The sequence below is a fragment of the Gekko japonicus genome, unplaced genomic scaffold, assembly GCF_001447785.1.
Source record: "Gekko japonicus isolate JY-2015 unplaced genomic scaffold, Gekko_japonicus_V1.1 scaffold97, whole genome shotgun sequence".
Taxonomy (NCBI): domain Eukaryota; kingdom Metazoa; phylum Chordata; class Lepidosauria; order Squamata; family Gekkonidae; genus Gekko; species Gekko japonicus.
The window spans coordinates 1454465-1471011 of record NW_015170278.1 but is presented as its reverse complement, the minus strand read 5'-3'; the positions used below and the strand labels follow the sequence as shown (position 1 = coordinate 1471011).

At 46.3% G+C, this 16547-nt stretch overlaps 1 protein-coding gene across 1 annotated transcript in view; it reads right to left on the bottom strand.

The window, feature by feature from the left end:
* TRIP13 (thyroid hormone receptor interactor 13) overlaps positions 1 to 12707 on the bottom strand; it is a 22192-nt gene extending 9485 nt beyond the window's left edge. The window contains exons 1-6 of the mRNA XM_015417721.1: positions 12616 to 12707; positions 8423 to 8588; positions 7161 to 7290; positions 5922 to 5977; positions 4723 to 4813; positions 2576 to 2648 (exon numbers count right to left, since the gene is read on the bottom strand). Coding sequence (XP_015273207.1) covers positions 2576 to 2648; positions 4723 to 4813; positions 5922 to 5977; positions 7161 to 7290; positions 8423 to 8588; positions 12616 to 12707 — 608 coding nt within the window. The remainder of the gene's footprint in view (positions 1 to 2575; positions 2649 to 4722; positions 4814 to 5921; positions 5978 to 7160; positions 7291 to 8422; positions 8589 to 12615) is intronic.
* Positions 12708 to 16547: the final 3840 nt, after the last annotated feature.

The window sequence follows — 16547 nt, the reverse complement described above, 5'->3', positions numbered from 1 at the left end:
ATGACAGCTGGTTTCTACCACACCCACCCCCACCCCCACCCCCAAAAAAGAAAATCCAGGGCAGCATCATGCTGCTGTTGGTTGTTCCCTATTAGCCTTTCTGATTATCTTAAGTATTAAGTCTTCTAGGATTTATATCTGCAAGAAACAATCCAGCCAAAACTAAGCACTCCCAAGCCCCATTTTCTGAACTCTCACATAGAAATATGCACTTGAACCTCTCCCATTAAAAAGATATTTACTGATCTGTAGCCAGGATGGTGTGTCCCCCCCCACCTGGCCCCGTTTTACTGACTTGGCTCGGATCCTAGACCTTTGCCCTGTGCACCCTTCTCCACAGGCACTGCAGTGTCAGTCCCTCTGCTGTAGTTGCTTCCTCTTGCACTAGACCAGTGGCACAAGCTCTATGGATCACAGAGAGCCATGTTTGCAATTCTCATCAGCCAGAACAGCCGCATGGCTAATCTCTACACAGCACCACAGTAGCAGGCCACTGTGTGACAGAGTGTTGGACTGGATGGGCCATTGGCCTGATCCAACACTGGCTTCTCTTATGTTCTTATCTACTGGAATGCAACCAGAGTACCTCTGAGGGTGCAGGGTTGTCTCTCCCCAGCACCACTGAATCTTAGCCAGCCCTTCTGGATCGGGAGGGAGGGAAAGGGCTTGTAGGTCAGACTTAAGACACAAAACAGTGTGCAAGCTTTCGAGTTCTCCAGAGCTCTTTGTTAGGGTGCATGTTATAAAATCAGGGCTTCTTCCCTGTGTTCGAACCTCTCTCCACGCTAAGTCTCCTGCCTGCGAGTAGTTTTGTTTTATGGGTTAGGATTCCAGTGGCAGGCTCCACTCCGCTACCTCACTCAGCCGAATATGAAGGATCCAGTCTCCTCTCCACACCCTGGATATACTCATCATGCAGAAGCCATGTCGTGTTTTAAAAATAAAACTTATTCATGGTTTTATCTTGGGCCTGGAATGATGATGAGACGATCTGAATTTCTAAGGAAGATGGTTCACTTTTCTAGCACGTGAGGTGCCATGGGGACCAGTGCTCAGAAAAGCCACAGGAGGTGCATCAAAGAGCACCTACCATCACTGTGCTGGGCACTTTGGGATCACTGAAAAACACTGGAACTGCGCAAGCAGAAGTGCCTCTCATGAGGTGAAGCAAGCACTTTAGCACAAGACTTGCCACGTGAGTGCCCAGAGAGAAGCACGCCCAGAGCAAAAGTACAGGATCCAAGCCGCAGTTATTAAACAAAAGAGGTTCTCTGTCATTGTCATTTTAGAGGGGTTTGCTGCAGCCAAAGAAAGCCGTGTGGCACCTTAGCTGCGTGGCAAAAACTTTCATGAGTCAGAGCCCACACTTCTTTCCCCTGCACCAGGCTATCTGAAGAGAAGAAGAGATTGGATTTATAACCCGCCCTTCACTACCCAGAGGAGTCTCAGAGCGGCTTACAAACTCCTTTCCCTTCCCCTTCCCCTCCCCACAACAGATACCCTGTGAGGTCGGTGGGGCTGAGAGAACTCTGACAGAAACTGCTTTTCCAAGAACAGCTCTTATCAGAACTATGGCTTGCCCAAGGTCACCCAGCAGCTGCGAGTGGAGGAGTGGGGAATCAAACCCGGTTCTCCCAGATTAGAGTCCACGCACTTAACCATGACACCAAACTGGCTCTGCTTAGTACTACTTTTACTTCTTCAGTCTAAGAGCTCATAAAGGAAGGCACGGTAGGGAGGGTGTCCGAGAAACAATCCACCAGGAAATTCTCTGCAAGCTCTACTTAAATGAACGAGAGCATTTTATATCCTTGGAAAATTATCATTTATTATTATTTGTTAAAACATTTATTAGCTACTTTTCTACCTTGTGGAACTCAAGGCGGTTTGCAATATAAATAAAACAATTATAAAAACACCTAATAACCATAATTTAAAATATCCAATTAGGACTGCCAATAAATAAAAACTAAACTAGTCAACTGTAGTCCTAAAGAGCCAGTTTGGTTTAGTGGTTAAGAGCACGGGGAGAATTGGGTTTGATCCCCCACTCCTCCACATGCAGCTGCTGGTGTGACCTTGGGTCTGTTACAAGTTCTTTCAGAGCTGTTCTCTCAAGAGCAGTTCTCTGAGAGCTCTCTCAGCCCCGCCTACCTACCTCACAGGGTGTCTATCGTGGGGAGGGGAAGGGAAAGGGACCGTAAGCTGCTTTGAGACTCCTTTGGGTAGTGAAGGGCGGGGTATAAATCCAATCTCCTCTTCTTCTTCTAAATAAAACTGCCTCCTGAAGACCGAATGTGAGGGGGCCAGGCACACCTCCCTGGGGAGATTGTTCCATATCTGTGGGGCTGCCACTGAAAAGACTCTCTCTTGTGTGTACACCAGATCAGCTTCTTTGATTGGTGGGACAGTTAGGAGGAACTGTGATCTTAAATTCCAGGCAAGAACGTACAGGAGAAGACAGTGGAACAAAATGCTACTGGATGAGACATGTTAAAAGTGGAAAACAAAATCCCAGGAGATGAAAGTAGTACCATTTTAACGGTTGATATATGAAAGTATGCATCAGAATTACCTATGCGAGAGTCTAATGGTCAGCTTCTGAGCCAGTGCTTTACACAGGGAAGTTTTACCAGTTCCTGGAGGACCTGCAGTAAAAATCACAGGATCTATTAATTATCAAAATATTCTAAGAGTAGCACGACAAGCCATTCTCTTCTAAGAAGCTAGGATCCAGCCAAGTTACCTGCTTCCACCCTATCTTACAAATCTAGCCATGGAATATTAACTTTTAGGACAATTGTACATAGCAACCTATTGCTAATAGTAAAAAAACCCAGTGCTAGTATTGCAGTTATTCAGAGCTGGACTACACGCTGCACACAAATGTGTAAAAGTTGTTCAGTCGGTCTTTCTATGGAGGAAAATCCTTTGTCATGGGGGGGGGGTAACTGGTAGGAGCAAAGGTGCACACATGCACACCCAGGCCCTCAGGCTTCTCTCTACCACATCTTTCATACAGGAGCTGCCTTCCCTAGACAGAAAAGAGCTGTTGAGCTACCATCCCACCAATGTGAGTGCAAGATGTAGCCTGTCCTATTGTCCCTTGATGTTCTGATGAAAGTTCTCGCTCCCCCCCTCCAAATTTGGAGGGGAGTGGCTGTGGCTCAGTGGTAGAATCCCTGCTTGGCATGCAGAAAGTCTCAGGTTCAATCCCCAGCATCTCCAGTTAAAAGGACCAAGCAGTAGGTGATGTGAAAGACCTCTGCCTGAAACCTTGGAGATGCAAAACAGAACACAAGTCAAACAGGGTTGCTTAACATCATACAAAACAACTCAAAGAAAAATTCAGGCACCGAAATGACTTCAGTTTTCTGTGCTTTTGGCAAGCAATGATTTTAACAGCAGGTATATCAATGTCTTTCTGTGGATGATATGACTTTCCAGCAAATTCATGTGTCAGAGTCAAGGATAAGCATTTTCATATGGATCTCCCAAACTTCAAGAAAACGCATATGAATTCCCATACACAAGAAGCAAGCTGCTTTAGACTCATAAGGGTTAGTAGAAGCTCTGTTTTGCATTTTGTCGTGACTTGTCTTTTGTCCTTTGACATGGTACACATATATGCTTAAGATTTACTTCCGAAGACATGTTGTACACATATGTTCAAAGTTTCACTTCGTAAAGTTTCCTTCTATTGATATTGCATTTATCTTTAAAATAATTATCAGACAAATGAGCTTGCCTAAGTCTTTATTTATATGTAATTGTTAGAAATTGCTTTTTCAAAATGTACTTTGTTTTCCTGGTATCTGCAGCACTGTGTTTCCTTTTAGAATTATTTCTGAAACCCTGGAGAGCCGCTGCCAGTTTGAATAGACAAGAGTGACCTTGGATGGACCAAGAGTCTGATTCAGGATAAGGCCGCTTCATGTGTGATATAACCACCACTGGGCTCTCTGCCATGTCCCACTTTACGATGGCATTCAAAATGCTGTCCAGCCAAAGAACATACTTCAGCTACACAGAGAGCCGTACTGGCTAAGAGGAAGAGCTGGATAATTTCTAGTTTGGATCTTTGCTCAGCCATGAGCTCACGAGGTGGCCCAAGCAATTCCGCCTTCCGCATTTTTACCCTGCCTTTTGAGCTCAGAGAAACACACGGGGTCCTCCCTTCCTCCTTTTATCCCCACGGCAACTGTATGAGGTAGGGCAGGCCGAGAGACAAGGGATTGCTTGTCTTAAGGTCATCCAATGAGCTTAAGGGCTGAAGGAGGAGGATTTGAATCCTGATATCCAGATCCAAGTACAGTTTCAGAGGGCAGCCATGTTGGTTTGCAACAGAACCGCTCGATTCGAGTCCGGAAGCACCTTCAAGAGACCAACCCGATGTTCGGGGTATGAGCTTCGGAGAGTCAAAGCACTGACTCCCAAAAGCTTCTACCCCGAACTTCTTTTTGGTCTTTAAGGTGCTACTGGATTCAAATCTAGCAAAAGCTAGTATGATACTCTAATCACTATACCATAATTTCTCAATCCCCGCTTCCCCCGGCTGCCTGAAGGTGATAATACTGACTTTTATGGGGCTGTTGTAAAGATACATGAATAAATGCACGCAAAGTACTTTGAACACACTAAAGAAATGCTATGATTCTAATTAGCCAATTCCCAAAAGCCTTCTAACCAAGTACAACTTAGTTAAAAAGAGACATCTTTTACCATGCAATAGAACCACTCTGTTCCAGGATATCAAGTTGCTGTTGACGTTTCTGTCCGAGAACAGTAACGTTGTGGTCACATAATCGAGTAACTAATCGGACAGGGAAAGAAACAGGCGAAAGAACAGACGATTAAGACTCCACAGTATAACTGGATACTTGACACAGAAGTTTCGAGCTGAGAGTAAGTTGGGTGATTAGAGATACATCACTACATATCTACCTATATATGCATAATCGGGATATGATGAGAGCTGGTCAGGAATTTACATCACTGTTCTAAAGGGTATCTCAATATTTACAAGGTTACTATGTCATGCAGCTAGAAGTTCTAAAAATCTGAATATTGGGAATGAGCCCAAAGCATCTTGGACTACAATGGGCTCGCCATGAGGGTTGTCAGGGATTCCGGCTGAGCCTTCTAGAGGAAGAGGAGGAAGAGGGAGGGGAAGGAGAAGAGTTGGATTTATACCCCGTTCTTCACTCGGAGTCTCACAGTGGCTTACAATCCCTTTTCCTTCCCCTCCCCACAACAGACACCCTGTGAGATAGGTGGGGCTGGGAGAGCTCTGAGAGACCCGCTCTTCAGAGAACAGCTCTGAGAGAACTGTGACTGACCCAAGGTTACCCAGCTGGCTGCATGTGGAGGAGTAGGGAATCAAACCCGATTCTCCCGGATTAGAGTCCGCTGCTCTTAACCACTACACCAAACTAGCTCGAGTACTGCCAGAGACAGATTATTAGAATCTCTCACCAGTCGCTCTGTGAAGGTTCCCCCACATTTTAAAGATTGAAGCGTGCCTGAGAGTCAATGCTGGTGTGGTCCAGACAGGACTTCCATTACTTCTTGAACAAGCAGATTTAATCAAAACTAAGCTCCACTGAATTTCGTGAGGCTCTCCCCCCAAGCGTGCACGGGATTCCAGCCTGAAGCGGCCTCTTCTCAAACCACAGCTAGAGCCCCAGAGTTGGCAGGGGACACAGACCATCTCCAACAACTCCCGCTCAGTGCAGGCGATCCAGAGCTCCCCTAGTCAAGAGCCCTTCCAGTCAAACCCACTTCCAGTCAGACCAGGATATGATTCCAGGACCAGCCGGAAACACACTTGTTCTATTTTGTCGTTCTGCTCTAGTGTAGTTATGTATTTTTCTTGCTTCACCTTTGGGGGGTGCAGAGCTTAAACAATATTTTCAACTTACGTCTGATTTAACTTCATGTTCATAAACAAGGCTTTCCCACAGACCATGAAATTCAGCTGCAAAACATAATTACTAAATTCAAAAAGTCGCTAATAAAAAAAAATCAAAACATCCAATTTCAGTCCAGTGATCTTTCGCTGTTTAAATGATTAAATCCACAAGCCATTGTTACAATCCTATGCAAAAACCAGCCCTTCCGGCCGCGCAGGGCTCTTTTTGTAGCAGGAACTCCTTTGCATATTAGGCGACACCCCCCTCATGCAGCCAATCCTCCCAGAGCTCTTCTTACAGGGGCTACTGTAAACTCTTGGAGGATTGGCTACATTAGGGGTGCGTCGCCTAATATGCAAAGGAGTTCCTGCTACAAAAAGAGCCCTGCGAAGCATATAGGGGTGTAAAGCTACCCTCTCAAACTGAGGAAATGTGAAGCATTCAAATCTATATAAGTCTGAATCATAGGCAAGCCCCCCTCCCCGTTTTCTTCAGGTTAAAGCATAGGCAGAAGTCACATGGCCACCCAAGATGCCTAAATCAACAGGAGCCTGAGTGACCGCAATGCTTTCCCTTCTTTCCTGATATGACCCCCTTCACCCAAAAACATTCATAGGGCGCGATCCTGATACAGTCTAAAGCCTTCTTTAAGTCCCATGGAATTCAACCACATAAATGTACTATTTCTTTCATTTACTTCCTCCCCAATAAGGGCTCCAAGCAGGTTACATGACTCGCTTGCTCCATTTTGTCCTCACAACAACCCTGTGGGGGAGGTTAGGTGGAGAGTGTGTGACTGGCTCAAGGTCAACCAGCAGGTTTCACCGGCAGAGTGGGGATTCGAACCTGGGCCTCCCAGATCCTAGTCCAACATTCTAACCACTATACAACACTTGCTTTGAGCTCATACTGGGACTGAAACTATTTAATAGTAACTAGACAACCCCCCCCCCCTTAGGAAAACCCTTACTGTATAACTCCAAACCCTGAAGAACCCACATATCTACGAATCCAGTCTACTGTCCTTGCAAAGACATGTTTCTCACTTCAGAATTCGGCATACTTTTATTTCAGAAGTCTCCAGAGCTTCACTTTTCATTATCTCGCTTTCTGCCACTGAAGTTCATACCTAAGCCAGACTCTATCCATATAATTATTTCAAACAATACTTCCATTTTCCAGATGCGCAACCTATGATATTCTGAACTTTTGAAGACCGTCTTAAATGTCGCACACAAATAGAAGTACCTGCCGGTAACACCCAGTGATTGGCCGCAATGATATTTTCATTCTCTTCTTCCAGGTTTTCAGTACTGGGGCCTTCTTCGTTAAGATGAAAAATATGAATGAAAAGGTTGCAGTCGCTCAAGTAAATAGGCTGCAGTGGAAAGAGAAAGCAAAGTTGGCCTCTGGCAAACAAGCCTTTGAAGAGAAATGTACAACCTCAAAGGAGTAGAGGAGACCTGTGCTCTGGGTAAAGGCAAAACACAACGTCAGATTTGGATCTCATTTACATAATTTTCTAAGGTGGAGTCTGAACAAAAGAAATCACAACCAAACTAAGCTTGTCCTTAACTATAGCAAATGAGACCTGGTCTGAAAAGGCAGCGGAAAGGGGTGGTACAATTCCGAGGTATTGAGTGTACAATAGATACTACATTCTGAATATTCTCCCAAAACTAAATGCTCCCTCTGCCAGTGAAAAATAAACATCCACTAGACCATGCGTCTATCCTAGTTATTCTCTCTTGTGCCAGCTTTCTATCCACAAGGATTTTTTTACTTAGGAGAACCTCCAAAGACAAGAGCAGTCTGAAGTGGTACAGTCCACCTTGGATTTCTCTTCCCTCCCTTGGACTCCTCTTAACTCATTCTGCTGCATGCTTATTCCAGGTCCGAACTGTAAATGCATCATTAATGGAGTCTTCGAACCATCTGATTATGGAAATGTGAATTCTAGGAACATGCATGCAGTGCACATCTCCTGTAACGTTTGGAAAAGGGGGTTCAAACTCTGATCACAATCAAAGCCAAAATCATTTGGGGGGGGGGGGGGGGGGGAGATCACCACCTTAATAAGTATCAAGTATGCAAAATGGTACTTTTCTTCTAATAATCCTGTTTAATGGCTGACATTTCCCCCCCAGAAACGAGTTTTAGAACATAAGAGAAGCCAATGTTGGATCAGGCCAATGGCCCATCCAGTCGAACAGCCTTGTGTCACACAGGGGCCAAAACCCAGGTGCCATCAGAAGGTCCACCAGCGGGTCCAGACCTCCAAAAGCCCTCCCACTGTTGCCCCCCAAGCACCAAGAATACAGAGAGTCACTGCCCCAGACATAGCGGTTCCATCTATACCTTGTGGCAAATAGCCACTGATGGACCTCCGCTCCACATGTTTATCCGATCCCCTCTTGAAGCTGTCTATGCCTGTAGCCACCACCACCTCTTGCGGCAGTGAATTCCATCTAAGTTTTGTCTATTTAATTAGTATAAGGAATACTTAATACCTGTCTCTCCTTCAGCTTTAGCTCTGTATCCACAACTGCAACAGACTGCACATTATTTGTTAGGAAGGTGTCATCAAACTCGGTCCACTTATAATCACCAAAGACAATGTTATGCCTATTAAGTAATCTTAGGATACTCCCCTTGATATCTTCTTTCTTCACAGTGCTAAAAGTAGAAAAATATATTATTAACTAGCCAAATCATTAATGTTAGAAAGGACCCAGCAGGCATAAACTGGTAAGTGCTCTTCCCTGACTTTTGGACAGGGTAGATTGGGGTACTGTGTGGGGTTTTGGTGGGAGCGATGAAGCCCTGTTCCAAAAGAGCTGTAACGACTGGAGATATCCCTTTTCTCTGCCTCGAGGCAAAGGGATACACTGAGCAACCCTCAGCAAAGGGTTAGCAGGATCTAAGTTAATTTTAACCATTTCTGCAGATTGAACGAGGCCACCCTGGTTGCCCTGCTGTGACCCCAAAAGTGGTGGCACAGCAGAAAAAATTTCCTGCTGGATTTCAGAAAGCGAAAAGGTTTTCCATGTCTATGGCCCGCTGTGCACCGACAGCTTACTGCAGAGAATCTGGGTGGTCAAGCCTTTAAGCTTGACTCCGGATCTGTGCGCCTGCCATACGCACCATTCTTTTTTCTCTGGTGTATTTATTGTGTATTCTGCGTATTTATTCTGCAGCTGCAACCAAAAACTGCCGTTTTTCTTAGCTGGGGTGGGAACGTCACTTGTGACATGGGTGTGCGTGTGTGTCCAAAGGTTTTTAATTTACACAATTGCCCTATCACAGATACACAGAAGGGTCAAATAAGCACCTACCACTTCAATCCTCACGGTTCAGTTCCTTGAATGACAGGGAACACAAAGGCAGGCGGACCATGTTTTTTTAAAAAATCTTGAAATTGACCAAAGTATTTTTAAACTGACTAGAGAACAGCTGCTCTGGAGTTTTCCTCCCCCCCTTTGCTGTCCCTCGAAGGTCACTCCCCCGCCCACTCTGCCTCTTCTGCCATTTGTGTTCAAGAACCACTTTTTCCCTTGTCATTTTGCATTTTTAGACATTTTTTACAAGCGGCATGAGCCTAGCAAAATGAGATTCTTGCTGCACTTAAGACTTCTTCTTGCAAAACCACCAAAGTGTGGGGTCTGGACAGAGTTTGAGTAAATTATACAATGTAAATGAAGCCTCCTTGCCCTCCAATGTGTTCTGGATCCTGCAAGATGCTGACGACTCAAATTGCTGGAGGATCTTAGCAGCCCAAACCAGAAAGTGCGCGGGGGACGACGACACACACACACACAGTAGGATCAGCAGTATATGGGAAGGCAATGGGAGATGGGGGCTTTGAGCTGCAGTGTTGGGCTGATGGTTTGGAGCAGCATTCTAAAAAGACAAAACGAGCAAGGAATGTGTATGGTGGTGGTGGGGAATCCAGAACTGCATTGCTGGTGGTGGTGAGGGAAATCTGTGACTTCTCTGCTGGGGTGAAATCGGTCACTTCTCCCTAGATATGTGGTCTAAGATTCAACGGGGACAAGAAAGGAAGAGCAGTGCATCTGTGTGCCCTAAAACTGCAATGGGAAAGGAAGGTTTCAAAATGCAGGAATAGCTGGAGTAAGATCTGTGATTCTTTTTATAGGAATGGAGAAGTTGGAGAACAGGGGACCTCACTTTCAGGGGGGAAACCTGCTTCTCTGAAAGGGGGAAGGGAAAGACCGGCTGCTGTTTCCTGTATAATTTACTGAAATACCATCCTTTTAAAAAACACTTCTGGCATAATGGATCACACCTCCAGGAAACAGCAGCTGGTCTTTTCCTCCCCCCTTTCAGAAAAGCACGTTTTTCTCCTGTCATTTTTTCCAGCCACAAGCCTCCTCTGGCTCCACTAGCGAACCTGCCTGCCTACAGCAGCTCTGGAAAGACACAAACACCCCTCCACCGTCGCCATGCGGTCACCAGCACCAAGTGGAAGCCTGGCCCAAGGGCAGGCAGCTATTAAGTTGCCAGAGTCCCGCTGTGGGGCTGGCGAGGGGGACAGGCTCGGGCAGTCATTCCCATGCTGGGCGAGTGGGCACCACCGGCACATTGCACACCTGGCTGCTCGTTCACTCCCTTCCCTCCCATCTCGCCCGCCACTGCCTCTATGGCCACGTGTTCAGCATCTCCTCCTGAGGGCAGGCATTGTTTAAAACATTAAACTGCACGCACAAGCGCTACCTCTAGCCAAACTTTTACAGCATTCCCTGCCAACGATTTTTTTCTCCAGCGATCCAAGATTAGCATTACACTCATATCACTCGACTGAGCCCGCTTGTTAAAAAAAACCACAAAAATTTACAAGATTTTTTATTTTATTTAAGATGGAAAGCCTAAGCAACAGTGGAGCTTGTACACCAATGAAGGGGGGAGGATGGTGAAAGGTGAAGAGTGGGAGTGTCGGCTGATGCCGCCATGGTTTGGGCAGTGTTCTCCCCGTTCCCCCGCCTTCCTTCCGCTGCCCTCCCTCCTCCTGGAATGCGCTCCAGGTTTCTTCCCATTATCTCTCCTGTGGCTTTGAAGCCGTGCTTGGCCCCGCTGAGAGCCGAGGGCCGTTTTCTTTTGAGCACGCTTGCTTGCTCCTGCTTATTGGTCTGCGTCCATCAGGGGGACCTGTATGAACTGGGTATAATAGTCCGTATTCCTGCCTAACCCCCCATTCCTGACACAAAGTGTGTCGTATGATGACCTGAGTACCTACCTTTCTCAATAAACTGCTTTATAAAGGAACGTGGTTGAGCTTGATTGACTTGGGACTGTGACAGGGAGGAATGACCTCAATGTGGGCAGGGGAGTGGCCTCTGAGGGGGGGGGGGGGAGTTGAGGAAATTTGTATGCTTTTGAACTACCTTTGGCTTGGAAGCAGAGCAAGGGAGAAAACCGTCATAAAACTGCTCTCAGAAAACCCATGGAAACAGCAACCGGGAAGCAAACCGACCGCTTAAGAGACACAAATCCATGCAGAGGGGGAGGGGGACGGACCCAACAGCCATGAATAGTGAAAGCAAGGAGAAGTGCAGAATGACAAAGAAAACCCAAAAGACATGGACAGTGAAAGTGAGGGAAAACACCCATGCACAAAAGGCCTAAGTTAGGCTGAGCCTGAAGGGCTCATTAGTAGCCAGTCCCTTCAGACAGACACCAGCTGGTGAACACACAAACAGTACACCCTAATTTGCACAGAAGATCTTTAACTAGCAGATTGATAGGGGAAGATGGAAAGAAACCTGGGTGGTAATGTCCTTATCAGCTACGAACATGCCGTTCAGGTAAACCCTATATGAAAAGCAAAAGCGATGTACTGGCTCCCTCCTTCCCACAAGATCATCTTCTAGAGTGGGGCCATCACTCAGTGGCAGAATGCAAGATCCGCAGGCAAAATTCCCCAGATGTAATTCCAGACTTCTACAGCTAAGGAAGACCTCAGACAGTAGACTTCAGTCTTGGGAAGTAATGGAGCTAAATGAAGAAATGGTCTGAGTCGCTCCAGAGCAGTTTTGTATGTTTAATGACATATCCACTGGAATTGGGTAACTCTAAGAAAGGCTGTTTCTTCCATTAACTCCTGAATCCATTCTATTAAATTTTTGGCCTGACCGCTCATTTTCTCCTTTGCGTAGGGATCTTATTCCTCTTCTGTTAGTCGCTGGCAAATCCTTATTAGCCTAAGTATGGAAATCTGGGACAATACTCTCGCTTGAAGCGTGGTTCCAGAAAGTGTGGGATATAGTTATTCAGGATAAAATAGCTACACAAATATTGTTGATGGAGACCTTAGGTTATAAAAATAACTTTGTGGAAAAGTGGTATCCTTTTATAGATTATGTAAATAACAATCCCTCTGTGAAATGTAAAATATCTTCAAAATATCTGGAATTTATCTTGTTTTAGGTCTATTCCTAAAATATGTAATGCAAAACTAGGTTTTCATCTGTGTATGTATATGCCTATAAGATATAATTATGTTATGTTGTAGTTGATATGTTACAGTTGAATCAGTTATTAGAAAAAAAACCACATTTTTTTAAAGAAAGGCTGTTTCTTCGAGTTTCTCAGTCCCATCAGGCACCATCCCCTTTGGAACAAAAGAATAAGCCCCTGTCCAGTATATGGCATCATTACATTGAGACACCTTCTGTAACAGAAATACCTGTTTGGTTTCTGATGAACTTCTACATGGATCTGTAGGGACTCACAGTCATTCAGAGGATCCTGTTTCAAGTCATCTGCTGCTTCGTCCATATTATGAAAACCTGATTTAAAAGACAAAGGGGATAGAGTCTTGAAGTGTCTTGCCTTTCAGAATTGTGGGCACTGCATATCGCACTAGTCATTGTCTCTTCCGGACTCATTTTTATGTGCTTAGCATGAGCATCAGGACAGATGTGACAATGCGTGCGGAAACCAAGTTTCAAAAAGCTGATTCCTCATCAGTGAAGGACATCAGCCAGCACTTGACATTCAGAGATTTCTTCCTTGGATGCCTGAAGGGCGGAAGACTTGTCTTGGTCTACCCATGTGGAATAAAACTTACCTAAGCACACCTCAGAGTGTCTCCTGCCCTTGTGCCCAGCTAAGTCTGGAGCTTTCCCACCATGGCTGCCTCAAAATGGCCTCCCAAACCCCAGTCGTAAGGCCTCCAGCTGCCCACCGCACCTCTGGCTTCTGCCTCATCATGTTCCACGGCTGCCAGACTGAAGCCACCAACTCCCTGCCTCCAAAGGATGATGAGAAAGTCTCCCAGCATTCAAAATGAAGCCCTCATTTCCAGATGAGAATGGAGTACAACTGACATTTTGCATCAGAAACGTCCAGCAAACTCAGATTATGACCTTGAACTACTAATCAGCATGTCCCGATTTCCAAGAAGAGAGAAACCAGGTCAAAGGAAAGCTCACGTGTTGGTCCTCACCTGGACTGTTGTAACCCAAAGTCTTATCTCAACAGAAATGAAAATAAGAATAGATAAGACCACGATTCTTTCTCAAGTTCAGCTTTCCATCAACTATGACCCACATGCCACTAGAAGCAAGGCACAGGTGGATAGCCACCTCCCATTTTGTCTCCAACATCCGGTACTCAGAGGTATATCCTCTAAACATAGAAATTCCATTTAGGTCCAATAGTTAATAGCTCTAGAAACCTTTCACCTCTCCAAATGTGCCTAATCCTTTTAAAAAGCCATCCAAAACAACAGCAACACCAGCATCTAAGCAATCCATAGTTAACTGCGCATTGTGAAAAGCTGCATTTGCTTTTCTTGAACCTATTGCCAATCAACTTGAGCAGGTGTCCGGAGTTTTACGGGAGGGGGAAAACCCCTGTGCTATACAGACATTAACAATGTCATAAACCTCAATCACCCACCCCTCACGAGTCATCTTTTTTCCCAAATAGTCATAAATATTTTAGTTCTTCCTCATAGGAATGTTCTATCAATTTTCAGCCATGTTAGGCAGCAACCTTATGTACACTTGACTGGAAGTAAGGGAACCGTTGCCCCTCCCTACCTTTATGAATGTTATTATATATCAAGGTGCCCAACGTGGCGCCCACACAGCATAGCTGACACCTTTCCTGGTGCCCACGAAGTGTTTTTAGAACAGCTGGGGCATTTATTCTTGCCTCCTTTGGTGGGGCAAAAAAATAAAATGATACGAGTGTCAGCTAAGGCTGCCATGTAATGGAATGTGTGGGTTGCTGTCCATGTCTCTCACTCCCCCTCCCAGCTTCTCTATGACTTGAGCTGTTATCTTAGTAGTGTCCTTGAAGCTGTGTATTGCCTGCTCCTAGCTTCCTGCTGGGAATATAACTGTTGCTTTTTGCCTGCGTTTCCAGGTGCTTGCTCATTGGCCTTTTCATATCAGGGGGTCTTGTATGAAGGGGGTATATCTGGGGTTCCTTTCACCATCCCTCCATTCCTGACATAGATGTTCATGGTGTCTTAAGTCCTCGCTCTCAATAAACTGAAACTTCTGAAGGAACGTTGTTGAGTGTGATTGATTGAAGTGCCCGACAATGAGCTAAATTTGTTTTCTATTCTTCCTATAGCACATGCAAAATGTCCAACTCGGCTCTTGTTTGCCACAGTTCTTGCTATTCTTTGGTTCTGTACACTTATTACCTTCTATCATTCTGGTTGGGGGGAGGGGGTCTATGAGTGTGTGCAGGGCTTTTTTGGTAGAAGAAACCCAGCAGGAACTCATTAGCATATTAGGCCACACCTCTGACAGTGCATTAGCATATTAGGGCACACACCCCATGCCATCCCTTGGCTTGCCCGGGTGCCCCGCGCCCCTGCAGGGCACCCAGGCAAGCCGGCCCTTGGACAGGCTGGGGATCCTTCCAGGGCTCCCCCACTTAAGAGTCACTGGGGGGGTGTCACTCTCCAGGCCTTCCCCTCTGTAGCCACACATGGAAGAGGTTTTGGCTGTAGTGGGCGTGGCCAACTCTGAAGCCAGCCGGAACTCCCTTCCTGTGCGTTCCTGCCCAAAAATAGCCCTGAGTGTGTGGATGTGAGGGCTGCTTTGCAAAAAGCGCATAAGCTTGTGATGGTGTTAAGCGGGGCCTCCCTTCTCTGGGAAGAATGCATACTTGACCTTGGACAGTAGATACTGTTAAATACTAAGCTTGCAGGTGCTGGGGGAGGGCTAATGGTGCATAGTAGATTTAGGTGAGCTGTATGGATTGGTGTGATTGGACACATCATCAGAGGGGGGCTGTTTGAACTCTGTATAATATCAGAACTGGCGCCAAGAGGGTCAGTTCTGACGCATTCTCATCTCTCAGTAAACAAATTGCTGCCAAGAGAGTGTTGTTGGGAGTAAGTTTGTTCAAGAGTCTGACACAAAAAGAATACTGGAGGACTAGAATTCATTCTGTCAACTCAGTTGTCAGCTATGACTTGACAGTCCTGGGCTGGCAGATATGGCATTAGTGCATGCACATAGTACCTTTAAGAGTATAACCTGTGCTCCACATGGAACTGCTTTTGAAAACGGTCCAGGAACTTCAAATGGCTGCCAGAATGTGGCCATCAAGCCACTGTCAGAGGCTGGTTGCCGGGATTGTATCGCCCCTGCACTGAAAGATCTGCACTAGTTACCCATCTCTTTCCAGGCATAATGCCATAGTGCCCACCCTCTGAAGCGGCCATTTCCTCCAGGGGAACTGATCTTTAGAGTCTGGAGACCTGTTGGCACTCCAGGCGATCTCCAGGTAGGGTTGCCAGCTGTGGGTGGGAAAGTACCAGGAGATTTTGGGGGTGGAGCCTGGAGAGGGCAGGGTTGCGGAAGGGAAGGGACCTCGGTGGGGTACAAGGCCCTAGAGAGTCTGCCAGGGTTGCCAGCTCTGGGCTGGGAAACCGGGAGATTGGGGGGGGGGGGGAGACTGAGCAGGTTAAGGTTTGGGAAGGGGAGGGACTTCAATGGGGTGCAAAGCCACAGAGTCCACCTTCCAAAGCGGCCATTTTCTCCAGGTGACCTGATCTCTGTCACCTGGAGACCAGTGTTCCCTCTGAGCTGAGTTAGTGAGTGAGCTCACTGTTTTTTAGCCTCTGGTCCGGCTCACACATTTTTTTGCCTCAGCCCAGGAAAGAGGGCTCCAGAGCACAGAGTGACAGCTCCCTCTGAGCTGAGTTAGTGAGCGAGCTCACTGTTTTTTAGCCTCCGGTCCGGCTCACACATTTGTTTGCCTCGGCTCCAGAGCAAACTGATTTATGCAGTAGCCAAATCGCTGGCTCACAACTTTAATGCCAGGAGCTCACAAAGCAGAATTTTTGCTCACAGGACTCCACAGTTTAGAGGGAGCGTTGGTTAGGAGTGTGGACTCTAATCTGGGAGAACAGGGTTTGATCCCCCACATGTAGCTGCTGGTGTGACCTTGGGTCAGCTACAAGTTCTTTCAGAGCTGTTCCCTCACCAGCAGTTCCCGAAAGAGCTCTCTCAGCCCCACCTACCTCACAGGCAGTGTTCCCTCTCAGCTGAGTGAGTGTGAACTAGCTCACTGTTTTTTAGCCTCCAGCTCACACCTTTTTGCCTTAGCTCAGGAAGGACGCTCCAGAGCAAGCTAATTGATGTCGTA